This window comes from Lithobates pipiens, unplaced genomic scaffold (genome assembly GCF_037356315.1).
Source record: "Lithobates pipiens isolate NorthernLeopardFrog02 unplaced genomic scaffold, aLitPip1_a1.2 Scaffold_17, whole genome shotgun sequence".
Taxonomy (NCBI): domain Eukaryota; kingdom Metazoa; phylum Chordata; class Amphibia; order Anura; family Ranidae; genus Lithobates; species Lithobates pipiens.
In genome coordinates, this window is record NW_027507755.1 from 3,031,359 (window position 1) to 3,050,884 (window position 19,526).

Genomic DNA, 19,526 nt, shown 5'->3' on the forward strand with positions numbered 1-19,526 from the left:
GACATCAATTGTATTTGGGTAGAGCGCCTCACAACTGCACAATTGTCAGGTAAAATAACGCAGTGCCGTATCGCAAAAAATGTCCTGGTCAGGAGGGGGGGGGGGGGGGTTAAATCTTTTGGAGGTCAAGTGGTTTAATGTGGGCACAGACAGCAATAAAAACTGACAAGGATTTATATCCCACACTTCACTCTGTCCAGAACTTTCAAAAAAAAGTTTTGATTTAGTTATACTTTGCAGAGATTTCCTCTCACTTCCTGTTTTGGTTATGGGACAGGAAGTGAAGGTAAATCTCCCCAATGGGACATATATGGCAAAAAAAAAAAAAGAGACGCTTATAGGGACTATAACTCTATTCAAAAAAATAAATAAAAAGTTTGGACTTTAATAAAAGTAATTTGACCAGATTTCTGTGCGCTGCCTTCTCACTATTGGCCAGCAGAGGGCTCCTCTGCACCTCAATGAGCTTTTTCTCAGCCGTGTTTTGCGATGAGCTGCACTTGCCGGGTTGTAGCAGTAGGGGGAGTAGGAGTGCTCCTCCGGCGCTCCCCAGCCTACACAATGAGGGTCTGTGCAGTGTCCGCGGGTCGGGCTGGTCCGGGGCTCGGCGGTGTCTGCAGGCTGGAGGGAGGAAAGTTCTATCCGCAGCCCGATGTGTGAGTGTGCCGGAGATCGGGCTTCAGCCGTGCTGGAGGGAGCGCTGCACTACAATACACCGCCCTCCTACCACCTCTGATCGCTGCCACTAGGTAGGTGACACCCCGTACTCTACAGCATTGCTTCTACAGGGGGCTGGAGGACTACAAGTCCCAGCATGGAGGAGGAGGGGGGACTACAAATCTCAGCATGGAGGGGGACTACAAGTTTCAGCATGGGGGAGGGACTACAAGTCCCAGCATGGAGGAGGGGGGAGTACATCTCCAAGCATGGAAGAGGAGGGACTACAAGTCCCAGCATGGAGGAGGAGGGGGGGACTACATCTCCAAGCATGGAAGAGGAGGAGGGACTACAAGTCCCAGCATGGAAGAGTAGGGGGACTACAAGTCCCAACATGGAGGGGGGACTACAAGCCCCAGTATGGAAGAGTAGGGGGACTACAAGTCCCAACATGGAAGAGGAGGAGGGACTACAAGTCCCAACATGGAGGAGGAGGGGAGGACTACAAGTCCCAAAATGGAGGAGGAGGGGGGACTACAAGCCCCAGTATGGAAGAGAAGGGGGACTACAAGTCCCAGCATGGAGGAGGGACTACAAGTCACAGCATGGAAGAGGAGGAGGGACTACAAGTCCCAACATGGAAGAGGAGGAGGGACTACAAGTCCCAACATGGAAGAGGAGGGGGGACTACAAGTCCCAACATGGAAGAGGAGGGGGGACTACAAGTCCCAACATAGAAGAGGAGGGGGGACTACAAGTCCCAACATGGAAGAGGAGGGGGGACAGAGGAGGGGGGACTACAAGTCCCAACATGGAGGAGGGGGGACTACAAGCCCCAGTATGGAAGAGGAGGGGGATTACAAGCCCCAGTATGGAAGAGGAGGGGGATTACAAGTCCCAGCATGGAAGAGGAGGGGGGACTACAAGTCCCAGCACGGGACATCATGGTGTAATGACAAGTTCTACATATAGAATAGGGAGTGAGTTCTGGGGCTCTCTCCCTTGGAACGCACAGTGACCACCTGTGGCCGCCATACATTCCTTCTTCCATTTCTATTCCCATCCGATCAATCCAGCACACGCGGGAACTGGGATTTCATCAATAGTTGCAGGAGACCCTCACAAGTCATCCAATCATATCTGTTTCCACCATGCAACTTCATAATTGGATTGATCAATAAATACAATCGGCGGCCCAATCATCTCAGCGCTGCCGATCAACAATTCCCTGCCCCGGGGGGTGGAATCTGGTCTAAAATCGATCAGGAGGGAAGTTCTGGCTATCTCATCGGTATTGATCGGATAATGATAAAATGATTAGGGCCGGTTCACACCACAATTTCTGCGTTCCGGGTGCGTTTCTGATTGAATGTTCCCTCTGCGAAGCACTGCGGGTGTCAATACAAAGTTAATGACATCCCCTCCAGATCGGTTGGCAGATCGCAGTGCAAACTGTGAATTCGGACAAGAATCGCATCACATGGGTGTGAACACTCATGCCATCCAATTCCAGTGCGAACAATAAAAAAAAAGGGTCCTGCATGAGTTTAGTCCGAATGTGATGCAAATTTAGCCACACAGTTTGCATTACATGTGATTTCCACAGTAATGCGGTGCGAATCGCATGTGATGTCTGGCATGGCACCAGTGTGACCCCGGGCCTAAAAACACTAGACATGTGCACTGAAAAAAAATGTGTTCGTTTTCGTTTCATTCGTGTTTTTTTTCGTAAATTTGAAAAATCCGAAAATTTGGTTTTTCAAATTTCTTATTTTTCGAATTTCCAAAATTTTGGATTTTAAAATTTCCGTATTTTTGAATTTGTGGATTTCTGAATTTTCGAATTGCCAAAATTTCGAATTCCGAATTTGCAAATTTTTGGAATTTGATTCAGAATTGAAAAATTCGAAAATCTGAAAAAAAAAGGAGAAAATCAGTAAAATTTGAAATAATAACTAACTGTTAAATTCTAGGTATTGGAATTTCGTTTCAAATTTGGCTGTTTGTGAACATAAATACAAATTTATCTGAAGTTACAAATTATCCGAAAAATAACGAATGGCGCATCTAAACAAATGGAATGGAACAAATTAATAATAATAAAAAGGTTTTATTATTATTATTTATTATTAGTAGAACGTTACGTTCCATTTTTTCAGATAAGGCATTCATTATTTTAGATAATTCATAACTTTGGATAAATTCGTACTCGTTACATTCACTAACAGCCAAATTTGAAAGGAAATTCCAATACCTAGAATTTAATAGTTATTATTAGTTCGCTATTTCAGATTTTCGGATTCTCATTCTTATTTTTGGATTTTCAAATTTCCGAAATTCCGATTTATTTATTTTTTTTATTTTTTTTAATTTATTTTTTTTAATCTCTGAAATTCCGAAATTTCGAATTTTCCAATTTCAGAAATTTTAATTTTTTTTTGGAGAAGAACGTGCTACTCCACCTAAACTTCAAACCCAATAGAGCAATAAAATGAACGACGAATTATGGCAAAAACATGCTCAGTAATCATTTCGTCTTTATTCATCATTAACCACTTGGCCTCTGGAAGCTTTAACCCCCCCATGATACGGCACTGCGTTACTTTAACTGACAATTGCGCGGTCGTGCGACTCTGCACCCAAATAAAATGTATTAATTTGTCACTGTATTAATAACACTGGCTGGGAAGGGGTCAAACGGGTGATCAAAGGGTTAAATATGTGCCTAGCCAGTGTTTATGGGTACTGTGTGTGCTGCTTTTACTAAGGGGCGTACTTTGCAGGGAAACAAAATCCAGCACATCCTCACTGACAGCACAGAGCTCTGCCTTATTTACATAGGCAGAGCTCTGTTCTGTGTCTCTCCTCACCGATCAGTGGGTGTCGGCAGACATCAATTGGCCGACACCCGCTGATCGGCTTGTGCTGTGTCCAATCACAGCACAGCCACGGTGTATAGTTAAAATGATTTAAAAGAAAAACTTTTTGGGAGTACCACCCAGCATGTATACAAAACTCATTTTTTTTTTTTTTTTTAAATCATTTTAATTATACAAGATTTTAAATATTTCAAAACGAAAGATGTAATTTTTAGATACAATTGTTCTTTTGTTTTTATTTGGTTGTCATCAAACAAAAACGCTCAGAGACACTCAGAAACGCTCGGAAAGACCCTGTTCCCAAGTGTAACTTCTAGAGATGTAAATTCTAGATACAATTGTTATTTTGTTTTTGTTTGGTTGTCAAACAAAAACGCTCAGAGACACTCGGAAACTCTGAGTGTCTCTGAGTGGTCTCCGAGCGCTTCTTAGTGTTTCTGCGTGTCTCAGAGCGCTTCTGAGCATCTTCGGCGCCCCCCGCACCTCTGGCCACATGCGGTACTGCATAGACAAGCAGTTGCTGTGTAATGGATTATCTGAGTTTCCATTATTTCCTATGAGGAATACTTTCCCAGATGTACTGTATCTGCCTGGAAGTCACCTTTTTAAGTTAGAAATGGATGATGGATTGACCAATAGTCACAACTTCTTTGCTATACAAGTGCTTTGGATTGCAAGAATTCTTCTGGAACAAATGATGCTCTTAATCCAAGGTGTTACTGTACTTTGTTGGTGCTCCTTTGGCACCAATTACAGCCTCAAGTCTTTTTGCGTATGATGCTACAAGCTTGACAACCCTATTTTTGGGCAGTTTCCACCATTTTTCTTTGCAGGACCTCTCAAGCTCCATCAGGTGGGTGCATGGCCATTTTCAGATCTCTCCAGAGATGTTCATTCAGGTTCAAGTCTGGGCCACTCAAGGACATTCAGAGTTGTCCTGTAGCCACTCCTTTGTTATCTTGGCTGTGTGCTTCGGGTTGTTGTCCTGTTGGAAGATGAACATCTGCCCCAGTCTGAGGTCCAGAGTGCTCTGGAGTAGGTTTTAATCAAGGATGTCTCTGTACATTGCTACATTCATCTTTCCCTCGATCCTGACGAGTCTCCCAGTTCCTGCCACTGAAAAACATCCCCGCAGCATGATGCTGCCACCACCATGCTTCACTGTAGGGATGGTATTGGCCAGGTGATGAGTGGTGCCTGGTTTCCTCCAGACATGATGCTTGCGATTCAGGCCAAAGAGTTCAATCTTTGCTTCATCAGACTGGAGAATTTTGTTTGAGTCCTTCAGGTGCCTTTTGGCAAATTTCAGATGGGCTGTCATTTGCCCTTTACTGAAGAGTGGCTTCCATCTGGCCACTCTACCATACAAGCCTGATTGGTGTTGTGCTGCAGAGATGGCTGTTCTTCTAGAAGAGTCTCCTCTTTCCATAGAGAAACACTGGAGCTCTCTTAGAGTGACCATCGGGTTCTTGGTCACCTCCCCGACTAAGGCCCTTCTCCGATTGCTTAGTTTGGCCGGGCGGCACACTCTAGGAAGAGTCCTGGTGGTTCCAAAGTCCTATTTAGAGATGATGGAGGCCACTGTGCTCATTGGGACCTTCAATGCTGCAGACATTTTCCTGCACCCTTCCCCAGATCTGTGCCTCGATACAATCCTGACTCAGAGGTCTACAGACAATTCCTTGGTCTTCATGGTTTGGTTTGTGCTCTGAAATGCACTGTTAATGGTGGGACCCTATATAGACAGGTGTGTGCCTTTCCAAATCATGTCCAATCAACTGAATTTACCACAGGTGGACTCCAATCAAGTTGTAGAAACATCTCAAGGATGATCAGTGGAAACAGGATGCACCTGAGCTCAATTTTGAGTATCATGGCAACGCATGTGAATACTTATGTACTTATTACATTTTATTTTTTATTTTTAATACAATTGCAAAGATTTCAAACGAACTTCTTTCACGTTGTCTCATTATGGGGTATTTCTTGTAGAATATCGAGGAAAAGAATGAATTGAATCCATTTTGGAATAAGGCCGTAACATAACAAAATGTGGAAAAAGTGAAGCGATGTGAATACTTTCCAGATGCACTGTATATGCCTGAAAGTCACCTTTTAAAGAGGAAGTAAATCCTGATGAATTTACTTCCTCTTTGATTCCCTGCAAAGGTAAAGCATAATGGACTACTATGTATCGCATAGTAGTCCATTATGTGTCACTTACCTGACACAGGAGCCAGCGAAGTCACCGCTGTCCCCTGTAGTCCGGAGCATCCATCTTCTCGGTGGGTCTCGCTGCTCTGCCGCTGTCATTCCACGAAGCCGTGATGACGTCATATCGCCGTTGACAGCGGCACGCTCAGTGCGCCTGCGCGCCGCTGTCTACGGCGCATGCGCCATAGACAGCAGTGCCTGTCTTTCGGCAAATATCTCCCAAACCGTGTAGGTTTAGGAGATATTTCTTGGACCTACAGGTAAGCCTTAATCTAGGCTTACCTGTAGGTCAAAGTGGTTTGTAAGGGTTTATAACCACTTGAAGTAATGTTTAAGAAATGTTCTGGATGATGATTTGACCAATAGTCATAACTTTCTACATTTAGCTCTTCTCCAGAAGATTGCAGGTTACACATGGAGGGCTTTTCTGGGGAACTGTCTGTTTGGCTTTACAGATAAATATTTTGCTCAGCTTTTTATTGTCAGACTTCTCCCCCAACCTCATTTATGGTGTTAGTAAATATCACAGAGCCGAGGACCGAGCGGCATCTGTAGCAGGGAAGGTCGGGCGGGTTTTCCCCGGATGGTGAAGTTGGATAGTGGAAAAACACGAGAGACGTCATGAATGCGTTTTTGGTAAACATTGCAGGAAAATTAGAATTTCTCCTTAAAGAATGACCTTTTCTTTTTAATCTGTGCCATACATAATCTGTTGTAACTAGCAAGTAAAAATTCAAATTTCCCTTCTCTACAAAATGGCAATTGACTACAGATGGAGGTCATCAAATCCTCACTCCTCGTCTTCTATAAATAGTTACTTTTCTATCACTGAGCCCTCCTTCACACTGAACACGGCTTTGAAATCGTACGAGTTCATCTGAATTTGCGTGATTTCAAAGCCGCATTTCAGTCCGACTTCGGGGGCGACTTGAAAGACATCTGTGCGGGCTCATGCCCCCCGAAGTTGAAATCTCCCCCGAAGTCGCTAAAAGTAGTGCAGGAACTTCTTTTGAAAATCGGTGCGGCGCCGCAAAGTCAGCGTCGCACCGATTGGGACGCTCCTATTGCCGGTAATAGGCTCTGTTTTGACCTGTCAAATCGCGCCAATGTGAACAGGGAATTAGGGGTGGATTTAGTAACAAATGTAAACGCATCGTACATTTGTTCTTTGTGAATGGGGCAGAAAACAAAGGACATTATGTCCCATACACACAATTGGACATTCTGACAACAAAACCTGGGATTTGTGTTGGAAGGTTGTTGACTCCAACTTGTCTTGCATACACACGGTCACACAAATGTTGGACAACAATTACAAAGGTGGGAACGTGGTGACGTAAAAGACATATAACAAGCCGAGAAAAAGGAAGTTCAATAGCCAGTGCGGCTCCTTCTGCTTGATTCCGAGCATGTGTGGACTTTTGTCCAATGGACTTGAGTACACACGATCGGAAAGTCCGACAACAAAGTTTTGTTGGTGGAAAATTTGAGAACCTGTTAGCCAACATTTGTTGGCGGAAGGTCCGCCAACAAATGTTTGATGGAGCATACACACGGTGGACTTTCAGCCAACAAGCTCACATCCAACATTTGTTGTCGGCAAATCCGATCATGTGTACGGGGCATAACTCTTATTTCGGGGGAGAATTAATAAAGACTCCATGCTTAATGCTGAAATCCATAACTAATAAGGTAAGCTGCACACAAACCATCGGAATACTGAACTAATCTCGGATATGCCCATCTCCAGGACTTCTCAAGAACCTCCACCATCCTCTGGAACTCTCTACCTCAATCTGTCTAGCTATCTCCTACTCTGGCTACCTTTTAGGTGAGCCCTGAAAACTCATCCCTTCACAGAAGCCTATTACACCTCCACCTAACAACTGAACTTTTAATTCTTCCATCAGCTCATAAGCCTTAAGCCGCGTACACACGGGCGGATTGTATGGCCTACTTAGTCCGTCAGACAATCCGACGGACAGTCCGTCATACTTTCGAATGAACGGACTTGACCACACACGGATGCACAAACAGTCCGTTGAAAGCTTGCGCGATGACGTGTACAGCACGTACGACGGGACTAGAAATAGGAAGTCCAATACACAGCAATGCAACCTTTCGCCGTGTAAATCCTTTCTGAGCATGCGCCATTCTTAGTCCGTCGAACTAGCCTACTCACGAGCGGATTGTCCGCTGAAACCAAAGTATGACGGACAGTATTACGGAATTTCCGAAATACTTAGTACGCCAGACTGCACGCTGAAAAAGTCTGCTGAAGCCCACAAACGAGCGGACTGTCCGCTGAAATGTGTTTCGGCGGACTAAGTAGGCCATACAGTCCGCCCGCGTGTACGCGGCTTTACAATTATTACCTTTATATCACTTGCCCCACCCTATTAAATTGTAAGCTCTTATGAGCAGGGCCCTTTTAACCCTCTTGTATTTTATTGTAACTGTACTGTGTTTTTATATTGTAAAGTGCTGCACAAACTGTTGACGCTATATAAATCCTGTATTATATTAAACAATTAGCGACCGTCCTATAGCAGTTTTACTGCTTTAGGGCGACAGTTGTGTGCAGGATCACGTATATATGCGATCCTGCACTTCCGGGTAGCGGGCGCGAGTGCTCGCTACTGCTGGCTCACTCCTGCTGTGATTTCACAGGGGGAGCCGATGGGCATCCCCCATGGACTTTATGTCCACTAGCACCCGCCGATCACTCGGTACACAGACAGAATGGCTGTCTGCCTATGTAAAAAAAGGCAGATTGCTGTTCTGTCAGGAGGGAAGACATGGATCCTGTGATCCTGCAAAGCGGGAGCATGAATCCATGTCATCCCCTAGTACAAGCACCTCCCCCACAGTAAGAACACACAGACTATACACACATTTAACCCTTTGATTGCCCCTGATGTTTAACCCCTTCCCAGCCAGTGTCATTAGTACAGTGACAGTGCATATTTTTAGCACTGATCACTGTATTAGCGTCACTGGTTTCCAAACAAGTGTCAGTGTATGATTGTCTGTTGCAATATCACTGATTGCTGCCATTATTAGTAGAAAATAAATAAATAAAAATATCTCATAGTTTGTAGATGCTATAACTTTGTGCAAACCAATCAATATACACTTATTGGGATTTGTTTTTACCAAAAATATGTAGCAGAATACATATTGCCCTAAATTAATAAAGAAATTCATTTTTTAACAATTTTTTTTTTATTGTATACATTTTATAGCAGAAAGTAAAAAATATATATATATTTTTTTTCAAAAGTGTCAGTCTTTTTTTTTATTTTGAATTTTTTGTTTATATTGCAAAAAAATAAAAAAACACAGCAGTGATTAAATATCAAGAAAAAAAAGATCTATTTGTGGGGGAAAAAATGGAAAGGAAAATTTTATTTGGGGTACAGTGTCACACGACCGCGCAATTGTCAGTTAAAGTAACATAGTGCCGTGTCGCAAAAAATGGCCTGGTCAGGAATGGGGGGGGGGGGTAAATCTTCTAGAGGGCAATGGATATAAATAATAAAATGCATGGTGCACTGTCCCTTTTTTAGGAGTGAATAACACATTAAAAAAATAAATAATAAAGTGCAACAAGTATAATCGTGCATAAAATATGTCAATAACCATAAAATACACAGCATTTTTTATGGTCTCCTTTGTGCAGTTTATGCTTAATATGTATATAAATATTAATACTAATCCATATATTAATATTAATATATTTTATGCACCTTTTATACCTGTCACGTTATTTCTTCCTCTGCTCACTCATAAAGGTACAGCGCACCATTTTTTGTATAGCTTATTTCTGTGCTAATGTTTTTCATGGATTTAAAATGGAAAATGCTGCATTTGACCACTAGATGGTGCTAAGTATCATACACCATCTCCAACCAGAGTTCCCCAAGGGGTTGCTAGGGTTCCTTGAGCTGTGGCTGATTGACCCAAATGGTGCCTGCCTAAGGCTCAGAGCAAATGCCACTTGGAAGAGTCAGAGACATGACACCAAGGATCTTTTTAGCTCTCTGTGAGGGTGGCGTTCCGATCACCACTGTAAGGGAGGGAATTCTTCTAATGGACCACCAATGAAAGGAGTATTTTTCCCACTGACTCCCGATTAATTGCTTTTGGCAGGGTTTCCACAAGGCCTGAAGATTATTTCAAAGTTTCCTTCTGTCTAGGATAAAAAGGTTGAGAAAAGCTTCATTTAATTATGAGCACCCTCAAGCAGCATAGGATGTAAATAGCACTGGGTCAGTAAGAAAGAAAAACATTGAACACTCTAGGGCAGCACTTGTGAAACCCTTGAAAAAAAATGTAAGGTGTCCAGGAACCCCTGCCTATATATATATATATATATATCTCTTACAGTACATTAGCATCATCAGTAAGTTGTAGATCTAATTATAACATTGGTTCTCTACGCAATAATGAGAAAAACATGTAATACTGACCAGAAGAAAAAAAATGTGAAAATTGTTATGTTCTCTTACACTTGTGGTCAGTGGAGAAATTACTCTTTTTGTTGGTGGTCAGGGGAGAAATCCTGCTTTCGTTGGTGGTCAGTGAAGTAATTACTGCTTTCGTTTGTGGTCAGTGGAGAAATTTCTCTTTACGTTGGTGGTCAGTGGAGAAATCCTGCTTTCATTGGTGGTCAGTGAAGTAATTACTGCTTTCGTTGGTGGTCAGTGGAGAAATTTCTCTTTACGTTGGTGGTCAGTGGAGAAATTTCTCCTTTCTTTGGTGGTCAGTGGAGAAATTGCTCCTTTCATCGTTGGTCAGTGGAGAAATTCCTCCTTTCGTTGGTGGTCAGTGGAGAAATTCCTCCTTTCGTTGGTGGTCAGTGAAGTAATTACTGCTTTTGTTGGTGGTCAGTGGAGAAATTTCTCTTTATGTTGGTTGTAAGTGGAGAAATTCCTCCTGACGTTAGTGGTCAGTGGACAAATGCCTCCTTACGATGGTGGTCAATGGAGACATTCCTTCTTACATAGGGGATCAGTGGAGAAGTATACCTTATGTTGGTGGTCATTGCAGAGGTGTCCCTTATGTTGGTGGTCAGTGGAGAGGTGTCCCTTATGTTGGTGGTCAGTGGAGATGTGTCCCTTATGTTGGTGGTCAGTGGAGAGGTGTCCCTTATGTTGGTGGTCAGTGGAGAGGGTATGTTGGTGGTCAGTGGAGAGGTGTCCCTTATGTTGGTGGTCAGTGGAGAAATTCCTCCTTTCGTTGGTGGTCAGTGAAGTAATTACTGCTTTTGTTGGTGGTCAGTGGAGAAATTTCTCTTTATGTTGGTTGTAAGTGGAGAAATTCCTCCTGGCGTTAGTGGTCAGTGGAGAAATGCCTCCTTACGATGGTGGTCAATGGAGACATTCCTTCTTACATAGGGGATCAGTGGAGAAGTATACCTTATGTTGGTGGTCATTGGAGAAATTTCTCCTTTCTTTGGTGGTCAGTGGAGAAATTGCTCCTTTCATCGTTGGTCAGTGGAGAAATTCCTCCTTTCGTTGGTGGTCAGTGGAGAAATTCCTCCTTTCGTTGGTGGTCAGTGAAGTAATTACTGCTTTTGTTGGTGGTCAGTGGAGAAATTTCTCTTTATGTTGGTTGTAAGTGGAGAAATTCCTCCTGACGTTAGTGGTCAGTGGACAAATGCCTCCTTACGATGGTGGTCAATGGAGACATTCCTTCTTACATAGGGGATCAGTGGAGAAGTATACCTTATGTTGGTGGTCATTGGAGAGGTGTCCCTTATGTTGGTGGTCAGTGGAGAGGTGTCCCTTATGTTGGTGGTCAGTGGAGATGTGTCCCTTATGTTGGTAGTCAGTGGAGAGGTGTCCCTTATGTTGGTGGTCAGTGGAGAGGGTATGTTGGTGGTCAGTGGAGAGGTGTCCCTTATGTTGGTGGTCAGTGGAGAAATTCCTCCTTTCGTTGGTGGTCAGTGAAGTAATTACTGCTTTTGTTGGTGGTCAGTGGAGAAATTTCTCTTTATGTTGGTTGTAAGTGGAGAAATTCCTCCTGGCGTTAGTGGTCAGTGGAGAAATGCCTCCTTACGATGGTGGTCAATGGAGACATTCCTTCTTACATAGGGGATCAGTGGAGAAGTATACCTTATGTTGGTGGTCATTGGAGAGGTGTCCCTTATGTTGGTGGTCAGTGGAGATGTGTCCCTTATGTTGGTGGTCAGTGGAGATGTGTCCCTTATGTTGGTGGTCAGTGGAGATGTGTCCCTTATGTTGGTGGTCAGTGGAGAGGTGTCCCTTATGTTGGTGGTCAGTGGAGAGGTGTCCCTTATGTTGGTGGTCAGTGGAGAGGTGTCCCTTATGTTGGTGGTCAGTGGAGAGGTGTCCCTTATGTTGGTGGTCAGTGGAGAGGTGTCCCTTATGTTGGTGGTCAGTGGAGAGGTGTCCCTTATGTTGGTGGTCAGTGGAGAGGTGTCCCTTATGTTGGAGGTCAGTGGAGAGGTGTCCCTTATGTTGGTGGTCAGTGGAGAGGTGTCCCTTATGTTGGAGGTCAGTGGAGAGGTGTCCCTTATGTTGGAGGTCAGTGGAGAGGTGTCCCTTATGTTGGAGGTCAGTGGAGAGGTGTCCCTTACGTTGGAGGTCAGTAGAGAAGGGTCCCTCACATTGGTGATCAGTATAAAAGTACCCCCTTACGTTGGTGGTCAGTGGAGGATTGCCCTTGCACATTAAAAGTCATTGGAGAAGGGTCTACCTTACATTGGACATCAATAGAAAAGCACTTCTTACATTCAAAGGACTTCTCTCTCTTGGTAGACAGTTAGAGAAGAAATATACAATAACATTTTACATTGGTGGTCAGTGGAGAGAACTTCCTTTCCCCTTTACATGTATGCTCAGTGTCCATTACATCGGTTAAATAACTGATTAGTCAAGGAACGACCTGCAAGCTCTGGAGGACCCCTGGTTGAGAGATGCTGCTCTAAGGGGTCAGCATAACCACCAAATAACAGATATTGTCATGGGATATTTTGTCATGCCAGGGGTACTCTAATCTGCCCATTCCTTCAATAGTACATTCTGGGGCTTGTAGTGCTCCAGCTGCAGGTTCCTTCCCTCTGTGCTGTGTATGAAATACTTGATGAACACAAGGCACTAACATTCTTTTTCTTCCAGGACAGGATCCTCTGCTGCATAGATCAGTTTTGTTTGACGTTTCCTGGATCATCTTTAAGCCTCCATTAATGTGGCACTAGGATATATAATTCATCAACTAACGGGAAAAGTGCCTCCATACTGTGTGGGAAATATGGGGGAAACGGCTCCCCCACAAGCCCCGGCTGGAAGCCTTGGCATTGGTGTCTCTGGCGTCGGCCTGCTCGGTGGTGGATCAGCTGCCCCTCGTCTTCACAGTGCCATAGTGGAGCGTTTACGGGCGCGAATCGCAGTGTGTCGCCAGCATCACCTCAACTGCGAGGGCCGCTATGAGCGCAGCAGGGCAGAGAGCTCGGACAGAGAGAGGGAGAATACGCTGCAACTGCTGACCTTGGTGCAACATGGCCAAGGTACCAGGAAGAACAGTAAGCACAACAAGACCACCTGTGCCGCTCCACCAGACTACCGCCAACACCAGCAACAACAACAACTGCTCGCTGATGATAGCGGTCATATCAACGGAGACCGGCACCACCAAACGTCTAATAATCTGGGACAAAGAAACCCGGCGCTGGTGGCTGTAAGTAGAGCCGTGTTCTCTCTCTTTTTTTTTTTTTTTTTTTATTCCAGATTGATTAAATAATTACCATTTTATTTTTTTTAAAGGTATTTTAGACTTTCAAATGTTTTTGTTGCTATAACTAGATATTAGTGTGCTTATATTTTGGTTATATTTCCTTTGCCCTTTGTGCCTTGTAATGATGGTTTTGCATGTTGTGACTGCAGTTTGTAGTGTCATGGCCGATCAATCCCTCTATGTCCATGTATTCATTCACCTAGCTTGTCCCTATTCACCAAAAAGGACAGACAACTTGTTGTTCCAGGTCACACAGTGTCCAGTCCATACCTTCTCATTTCCTCTGTGTTGCATCACAAATGTGGGAGTGCTAATAAGTGATGAAAACACATCTCTTTCAGTAGGGTGAGTTCTCGGTTAATTGTTCTGCCTGCTTGTGTATGTGTCAGATCTAGTTACTATTTAGCTCTCGCTTGCACCAACACTAGACTGAGAGACCCAGGGATATCTAATTTCTTCCCAGGAAGTGTCAGTTCTCAGACTACAGACAGAGGTCATGCATTGCACAAAAACAACAAAAAGAGGGCACACAAGCCTAGCACATTAACTTTATATACCATTTATTAAATAAGTAAATATTATACTCGCATTATCATACAGATTAGGTTAACCAGCATATGAGTAATATTAAAGCCATGATGGCCAAACCTACAGCACTTAATCGACAGCATGGGAAGAAGCCACCCAGGTCCAATGTGGCTAACACGTTTCAAGGGGCTCTGATGAAGAGATGATTTACCTTGAAAGAAAGTTAGGAACTATGGGGGAAAAAAGCAATAAAGGTAAAAGGGAAATAAGGCCCAAACAGCAAACCTGTACCATGATAAAGGTAAAGAGAGCTGCCACAACCCCGGTATCTTTTTAAACAGCGGCTGGTCCTCTTTCAGATAAAAGTGGTCTCTGCGGCGGATTTGCCACGGGGGAACTTTTATCGGCAGAGGGAGAGGTACCTCCCGGTGGTCTCCGCCACTCACCGGAGCCGTCGGTATCGGCGGCTCGGCGATCAGGTCATTTCCCCTCTGAGGCATGGAGTTGAGTGAGGGAAAGATGGCCCCCACTCGGCTCCATGCCATTGAATGACAGAAGCGACGTCAAACATCAGTTCCGCTGAATGGTCTTAGGGGAAAAAAATATATATATACATTTTTATAATTGCTTTTAAGTTTAAATGTGAGATCTTTTTGACCCCAGATCTCACATTAAAGAAGTCCTGTCATGCTTTTTTTCTATTACAAGGGATGTTCCACCGAGCTGCCGCACAGAAACGAACGCATGTGAGGTATCGCCGCGATCGTTAGAGGGAGAGCAAAGATTCTAGCCCAAATGACCTCCTCTGTAAGGCCGCGTACACACGGGCGGACTGTTCGCCCAACTTTGTCCGTCAAACAGTTTCGGCAAACAGTCCACTCAAAATTAGCATGGACGGACATGGCCACACACGACGAACGAACAGTTTGCTGAAACCGTGCGCGATGACGTGAACGGCACGTACGACGGGACGAAAAATACGACGTCCTATACACTGCATTATAACTTTCGGCGTGAAAATCCTTTCTGAGCATGCGCGCAACTTTGTTTGACGAACAAGCCTACACACGAGCGGACTGTTCGCTGAAACAAGGTTTCAGCGGACAGTTTTACGGAATTTCCGAAAAACCTTGTTCGTCAAACTGTCCGCTGAAACTGTCCGCTGAAAGCCCACACACGAGCGGACTGTCCGCCCAAACACTGTTCAGCGGACAAAGTTGGGCGAACAGTCCGCCCGTGTGTACGCGGCCTAACTCAAAACTGGTAACCTGTAGACATTTTTAAATGTCGCCTGTGGAGATTTTTATGGGTCAAAATTTGTCTCCATTCCACGAGCAGGCACAATTTTGAAGCATGACATGTTGGGTATCAATTTACTCGGCGTAACAATATCTTTAGTATAGTATATATAGTATCCACAGTATAGAACAAAATTGGCCCAACTTTACTGGTGACTTATTTTTTAATTAAAAATTTTCAATTTTTTTCCCAAAAATTTCACTTGTAAGACCGCTGCTCAGTTACGGTGTGACATAAAGTATTGCCACACCCGCCATTTTATTCGCTAGGGTGTCTGAAAAAAATATATAATTTTTGGGGGTTCTAAGTAATTTTCTAGTAAAAAAAAACAACAACTTGATTTTAACTTGTAAACAACAAGTTTGAAAAATAGGCCTGGTCCTTAACCACTTCCCGACATGCGCACACCGATGTACGTCGGCAGAATGGCACGGGCAGGCATATTGGCGTACAGGTACGTCCAATCTTAAATGCCGCGCTCGTTTGCTGGTCGGGTCCCCCGTGAGTCCGGTCGCGGGGCCCGCGGCCTCGATCGCCGCGGTCATACCCGTGTTCGTCTCATGGGGCGGCTGAACTGGGAGATGCCGTTGTAAACAGCATCTCCCTGTTCTGCCTAGCAACAAGTGATGCTGATCTCTGCTCCATGTGATTGGAGCAGAGATCAGTGTTCACTAAAAGAAAGCCCAGCCCTCAACAGTTAGTAACACACCCCTAGGAACCCCTACACTACCACCCACTGGTTAACCCCTTTACTGCCAGTGTCATTTACACAGGAATCACTGCATTTGTATAGCAGTGATTGCTGTATAAATGACAATGGTCCCAAAAATGTGTCAAAAATGTCCGATGTGTCTGCCATAATGTCGCAGTCACAATAAAATTCGCTGATCGCCGCCATTACTTGAAAAAAAAAAAAATTATTAATAAAAATGCCATAAAATTATCCCCTATTTTGTAAACGCTATAACTTTTGCGCAAACCAATCAATCGCTTATTGCAATTTTTTTTACCAAAAATATGTAGAAGAATATGTATCGGCCTAAACTGAGGGAAAAAAATGTTTTTTTATATATTTTTGGGGGATATTTATTATAACAAAAAGTAAAAAATAATGCGTTTTTTTCAAAATTGTCGCTCTTTTTGTTTATAGCGCAAAAAATAAAAAACGCAGGGGTGATCAAATACCACCAAAAGAAAGCTCTATTTGTGGGGAAAAAAAGGACGTCAATTTTGTTTGGGAGCCACGTCGCATGACCGCGCAATTGTTTGTTAAAGCAACGCAGTGCCGAATCGCAAAAAGTGGTCTGGTCTTTGGCCAGCAAAATGGTCCGGTCTGCAAGTGGTTAAAGTAAACTGCAGTGTTCTTGATGTTGAATTTCAGCCAATGTTGGCATTTAATTTACACTGCACGTCCTGCCTTTTTTGATTCCTTAATAAAAAATTAAATACTGTGTATTCGGGATATATAGTGCCACATTTTTGTGTGTCCACTGATGGTGAAATAGTGTCAACTGGTTTTTGGCCAGCAAAATGGACCGGGGCTGAAGTGGTTAAAGAGGAAGTAAACCCTGATGGGTTTACTTCCTCTTTGTCTCCCTGCAAAGGTAAAGCATAATGATGCATAGTAGCCCATTATGTGTCACTTACCTGACACAGGAGCCAGCGATGTCATCCCTGTCCCCTGTAGTTCCGGAGTCTCCATCTTCCTCCGGGTATTGCTGCTCTGGCCACTCACAGCACTGGAGCAGTGATGACGTCAATCCCACGCATGCGCACGGGAGCTGCCACTAACGGCATATCGCCGTTAGCAGTGGCCTGCCGTAGTCAACGGTGCCTGTCTTTTTGTAAATATCTCCTAAACCGTGTAGGTTTAGGAGATATTTCTTGGACCTACAGGTAAGCCTTAATCTAGGCTTACCTGTAGGTCAAAGTTGGTTGTAAGGGTTTACAACCACTTTAAAGGGGTTGTAAACCTTCGTGGTTTTTTCATTTCAATGCATTCTATGCATTGAGGTTAAAAAACCTTTTGCAGTGCAGCAGCAGCCCCCCAGTGTCCCTGTTTTACTTACCTGAACCCTCTTTTTCTCACGCCAGGGACCAGCACACCAGCTCTAGACAGTGCCTTGTGTCCTGATTGGCTAGATTACTAGCAGCGCAGCCATTGGCCCCCGCTGCTTTTAATCAAATCCATTGACTCGGGCGCTGGGGGGCTGGGCCGAGTCATACATTTGACTGCTATGGACGCCGAATTCTGGACTTGGGAGTGCGCCCGCAAAGTAACCCCTTTGAATCACTCCCTAGGACACACTTAAACACTACAGCGCCACCTAGTGGTTAACCCCTTCACTGCCAATGACATTTTTACAGTAATCAATGCAATATTTTAGCAATGATCGCTGTATTAATGCCAGTGGTCCCAAAAATGTGCCAAAACTGTCCGATGTGTCCACCATAATGTCGCAGGCATGATAAAAATCGCTGTTCGCCGCCATTAATAAAAAAAAATTATCAATAATAAATGCCATAAATCTATCCCGTATTTTGTAGACGCTGTAACTTTTGCGCAAACCAATCAATAAACGCTTATTGCGATTTCTTTTTTTTTTAAAACCAAAAATATGTAGAAGAATACGTATCGGCCTAAACTGAGGGGAATTTTTTTATATATATATATATATATATATATATATATATATATATATATATATATATATATATAAAATAATGCGTTTTATTTTTTATTTTTTTTAATTGTCTCTATTTTTTTGTTTATAGCGCAAAAAATAAAAACCGCAGGGGTGATCAAATACCACCAAAAGAAAGCTTTATTTGTGGGGAAAAAAGGACGTTTTGTTTGGGAGCCACGTCACATGACCGCACAAATTGTCAGTTAAAGCGACGTCGTGCCGAATCGCAAAAAGTGCTCTGGTCAGGAAGGGGGTAAAATCTTCCAGGGCTGAAGTGGTTAATGGGCTTTTGAAAACATTATTCAGTGATTGAAGTCAACACAACTTCACCACATTCACAATTTCACCTCATTCACCAAGCTACGTGAACTCTTTCTTTGCAAAGAGAATTTTCACTTGGCTCAGTGCATGCTGTGAAATTGTTCTGATTGCCATCATCCAATCATGTGCAAGCAAGCAAATCCTGTGTTTTTTTTTTTTTTGTTTTTTTTTTTTTGTTTCTTAGAACGTGATTAGGAATATTTTTCAGGTTGAATTTTCACTTTCTTTCACCTCATTTACTTAGATTAGTAAGAAGTGAACTTGCTTTACTTTTTTAAGTCAATCATCCCCTCTGAGAAACGCCAGCATTGGAACTCTGTTGCAGCAATCTCGCCAAGAGATGTAAAAAGCAGTTACAGTTGGGCTTGTGCAAAGATTTCAGTATTCATTAGTAAATTATGATTTTTTTGGTCTTCTGTATGAACATGTTTTCTCCCAGCTCTGGAGTGTGCATAACAACATTAAGTGACAAAGCCCATCTATCAGCATTGGGTCAGTAAGATGACTGGATAGCAGCTATCGGAGACCGAGGGGCATTTTGGAATGGGGTGCCACCCTCCGGCAAGTTAAAGTTAAGTAAAGCTAAATAAAAGAATTGAATATAAGGCTTCGTTCACATGGGCGTCTACACTCGCAGTCCACATTTGTTATTACGCCTTCATTCAGCTAATGGAAAGCGGCAGTGAAGCCTTGTGACTTCACAGCCGGTTCCCTGCTGCGCAAAGTGAGCTGCGTTTTGCCTGGCGGCAGGGGAAGGAGGAGGGGGCCGCTGCAAAGTCATCCAGAAGTGGGACCGGGTACATATCAAAACCAGGTACCCGCTCCCCCTTTTGGGTGGAGCTTAAAGCGGATACATAAACACGCTCCTATTAAAAAACATTTGGGGAAAAAAATTTTTTTACTTACCAAAATGGCTGTTGCTAGGCAGATCATCCTAATCTGCCACTTTCTACTCCGAGGTTCTTGTCCTCCCTCGTGTTGTCTCCTGGGAAATGGGGCGTGATGTCTTCTGGGACATGTGTGTGTCCCAGTAGACAGGCGTCCATTCACAAAGCACTGTGTGACTCGCGCGTGCGCAGTAGGAAACGGCCAGTGAAGCCGCAGGGCTCCACTGCCTGTTTCCCTTTGTTAAGCAGGCCGTACATGGTCGATTTTCAAACAAATTTTCTTTTCAAAATCA

The 19,526-nt window shown here is 43.7% G+C and overlaps 1 protein-coding gene across 1 annotated transcript in view; it reads left to right on the forward strand.

The window, feature by feature from the left end:
- The first annotated feature begins 553 nt into the window (after positions 1 to 553).
- MAML2 (mastermind like transcriptional coactivator 2) overlaps positions 554 to 19,526 on the forward strand; it is a 252,317-nt gene continuing 233,344 nt past the window's right edge. The window contains exons 1-2 of the mRNA XM_077484935.1: positions 554 to 749; positions 12,896 to 13,454. Of these exons, the coding sequence (XP_077341061.1) occupies positions 13,029 to 13,454 (426 nt within the window). The 5' untranslated portion in view covers positions 554 to 749; positions 12,896 to 13,028. The remainder of the gene's footprint in view (positions 750 to 12,895; positions 13,455 to 19,526) is intronic.